At 54.4% G+C, this 2,783-nt stretch overlaps 1 protein-coding gene across 1 annotated transcript in view; it reads left to right on the top strand.

Annotated features, from left to right (window-relative positions):
• Positions 1–410: 410 nt before the first annotated feature.
• The window catches only part of IDH3B (isocitrate dehydrogenase (NAD(+)) 3 non-catalytic subunit beta), an 11,069-nt gene continuing 8,696 nt past the window's right edge, over positions 411–2,783 (top strand). The window contains exons 1-3 of the mRNA XM_014311288.1: positions 411–499; positions 1,160–1,280; positions 1,404–1,464. Of these exons, the coding sequence (XP_014166763.1) occupies positions 440–499; positions 1,160–1,280; positions 1,404–1,464 (242 nt within the window). The 5' untranslated portion in view covers positions 411–439. The remainder of the gene's footprint in view (positions 500–1,159; positions 1,281–1,403; positions 1,465–2,783) is intronic.

Genomic DNA, 2,783 nt, shown 5'->3' with positions numbered 1-2,783 from the left:
GACAGGGATAGAGACAGGGGCAGGGACAGGGACAGGACAAAGGGACACAGCCCCAGGCTGGGCCAGGGGAGGTTTGGATGTCCCCAAGGGTCCCTTTGGGGGACATTGTGGGGATTTTCCTCCCATCCAGCCCTGCACAGCTGTGGAGTCCCCGTCCCTGGAGGGATTTCCCAACCCTGTGACACTTGGGGACAATGCTCAGTGGTGGCCTTGGCCCTGCATGGCTTTCCCAAGTCAAACATTCCGTGTCCCCATGTCCCCATCACTCCGTGTCCCCGGGGGTGTGACGTGGCTCAGGTCCCCAGGGGGGTCCCTTTGGCCCAGTTTGGGGCTGGTTTTGGGGTGACCCCGCTGTCACCCTCCCAGTCGCACCGGGCTTTGGGGTGACCCCGCTGTGTCCCTGCAGTCCCACAGGGCTGAGGGGACATTCCAGGTGACAATGCTGCCGGGGGACGGCGTGGGCCCGGAGCTCATGCACGCTGTCAAGGAGGTCTTCAAGGTATGGCCATGGCCAGGGGACACCAGCAGCAGCTGGCCCGAGTGTCCCTGCGTGTCCCTGCGTGTCCCTGCGTGTCCCTGAGTGTCCCTAAATGTCCCTGTGTGTCCCTGCGTGTCACTGTGTGTCCCTGCGTGTCCCTGAGTGTCCCTAAATGTCCCTGCGTGTCCCTGCGTGTCACTGAGTGTCCCTGCAAGTTTCTCTGTGTCCCTGCATGTCCCTGAGTGTCCCTGCGTGTCACTTAGTGTCCCTGAGTGTCCCTGAGAGTCCCTGTGTGTCCCTGAGTGTCCCTGTGCCCTCTGTCCCCACTGGTGCTGCCCACGGACAGAGGGTGGGTCCCCATTCCTGGAGGGATTTGGGATTTTGAGATAATTTGGGGTATTGGGCTAATTCCTCCTAAAAATGGCTCCCCAAGGTAGTGGGGGAATCCCCATCCCTGGTGGGATTGGCCAGCCCTGTGGGTGTGACACTTGGGGACATCCCAAGGGGTGGCCTTGGCAGTGCTGGGGTCACCTCAGAGGGTTTTCCCAAGGGAAATGTCCCAGGATTCCATCAATGAGGTGATCCCGGTTCCCTCCTGTCCCTGAGCACGGCCCAGGCTGGTGTCCCCCTGTGGTGTCCCTGAGGTGACCGCGGGTGGCCCTGTCCCTGTCCCTGTCCCAGGCTGGCAATGTCCCCGTGATCTTCGACGAGCACCACCTGAGCGAGGTGCAGAACACGGCGTCCGAGGAGAAGCTGGACCGGGTGGTGGACTCCATGAAGGAGAGCAAGGTGGCCATCATTGGTGAGCACCTGAGCCTTGTCCCTGTCCCTGTCCTTGTCCCTGTCCTTGTCCCCTCAGGCTGTGCCAGGGGAGGGTTTTATGGGATACTGGGACAATGTCCTGACGCCGCTCCGTGTCCTGCAGGGAAGATCCACACACCCATGGAGTACAAGGGAGACCTGGCGTCCTATGACATGAGGCTCAGGTGGGGGAAATTAATTAATTAATTCATCATTAATGAGTTATGGAGGAGAGGAATAGGCTGAGGGATTCTGTGTGGGCTGGGAAACAAAACCTTCAGTGGGCCCTGAGGGGTCCTGCAGAGGGGGTGACCCCAGTTGTGTCCCCTGGGACTTGCAGGGGACAGTCACTGGGGAAAAAACATTAATGAATGTTATTATTGATGCCATGATTAATTAATGAGCTATTGGGAGGGAAACCTCTGTGGTCTGGAGATGCCTCTGTTGACTCGTCCTTCTTCCCTGGAAGTTCTGGAGATGCTGGGGTGGCCACCAGAACTCATCACTGGGAAAACCCTGTTAATTAATAATTAATGAGTTATGGGGAAGCAGAACTCCTGAGGGACCATCCCTGGCCAGGAGCTGTCCCTGTTCACCCTGGGGTCCTGCAGAGGGGGAGTGGCCCCAATTGTGTCCCCAGTGTTAAGAGGGGACAGTCATTGGGGAAAAAAATCCATTAATTATTAATTAATGAGTTATTGGGAGACAAAACTCTGTGGTCTAGAGCTGTCCCTGCTGACTGATCCTTCTTCCCTGGAAGTTCTGGAGATGCTGGGGTGGATCCCAGAACTCATCACTGGGAAAACCCTGTTAATTAATAATTAATGAGTTATGGGGAAGCAGAACTCCTGAGGGACCATCCCTGGCCAGGAGCTGTCCCTGCTCACCCTGGGGTCCTGCAGAGGGGAGGTGACCCTAGTTGTGTCCCCAGTGTTAAAGAGGGGACAGTCATTGGGGAAAAAATCCATTAATTATTAATTAATGAGTTATTGGGAGGCAGAACTGTGGTCTAGAGCTGTCCCTGCTGAGTGATCTTTCTTCCCTGGAAGTTCTGGAGATGCTGGGGTTTTCCCAGAATTTGTCATCATCGGGAAAACCCCGTTAATTAATAATTAATGAGTTATTGGGAAGCAAAACTCCTGAGGGACCTTCCATGGTGTCATAGTTTGACACTGGCACAATGCCAGTGCCCCATGAAAATACACTTTCCCTGGTGTTTGCTGTGAAACGTGACCAGGAAATAAGCAAAGCAGGCTTCTAGCTTAGGAATAAAGGAAAGAAAAACTTTATTAACTACACTACAACTACATATAAAAAGAAACACACACAGGGAAAATGAAAACCTTGCAAAAAACATTTCCTCCTTCCCCCCACCAAATTCTCCCAATACAATACATCTCTCCCCCAAATTCCCACCTCTCAATCCATCACCACCCTTCAGACAATCAATCCTCAGTTCATCAAGAGGAGAGGAGTCTTCCTTGTGCCATAGGCTTCCCCTGGA

Source organism: Geospiza fortis, unplaced genomic scaffold (genome assembly GCF_000277835.1).
Source record: "Geospiza fortis unplaced genomic scaffold, GeoFor_1.0 scaffold806, whole genome shotgun sequence".
In the NCBI taxonomy this organism is placed as follows: Eukaryota; Metazoa; Chordata; class Aves; order Passeriformes; family Thraupidae; genus Geospiza; species Geospiza fortis.
Note: the sequence above shows the minus strand (reverse complement) of the source record. Positions and strands in the feature narration are given on the sequence as shown.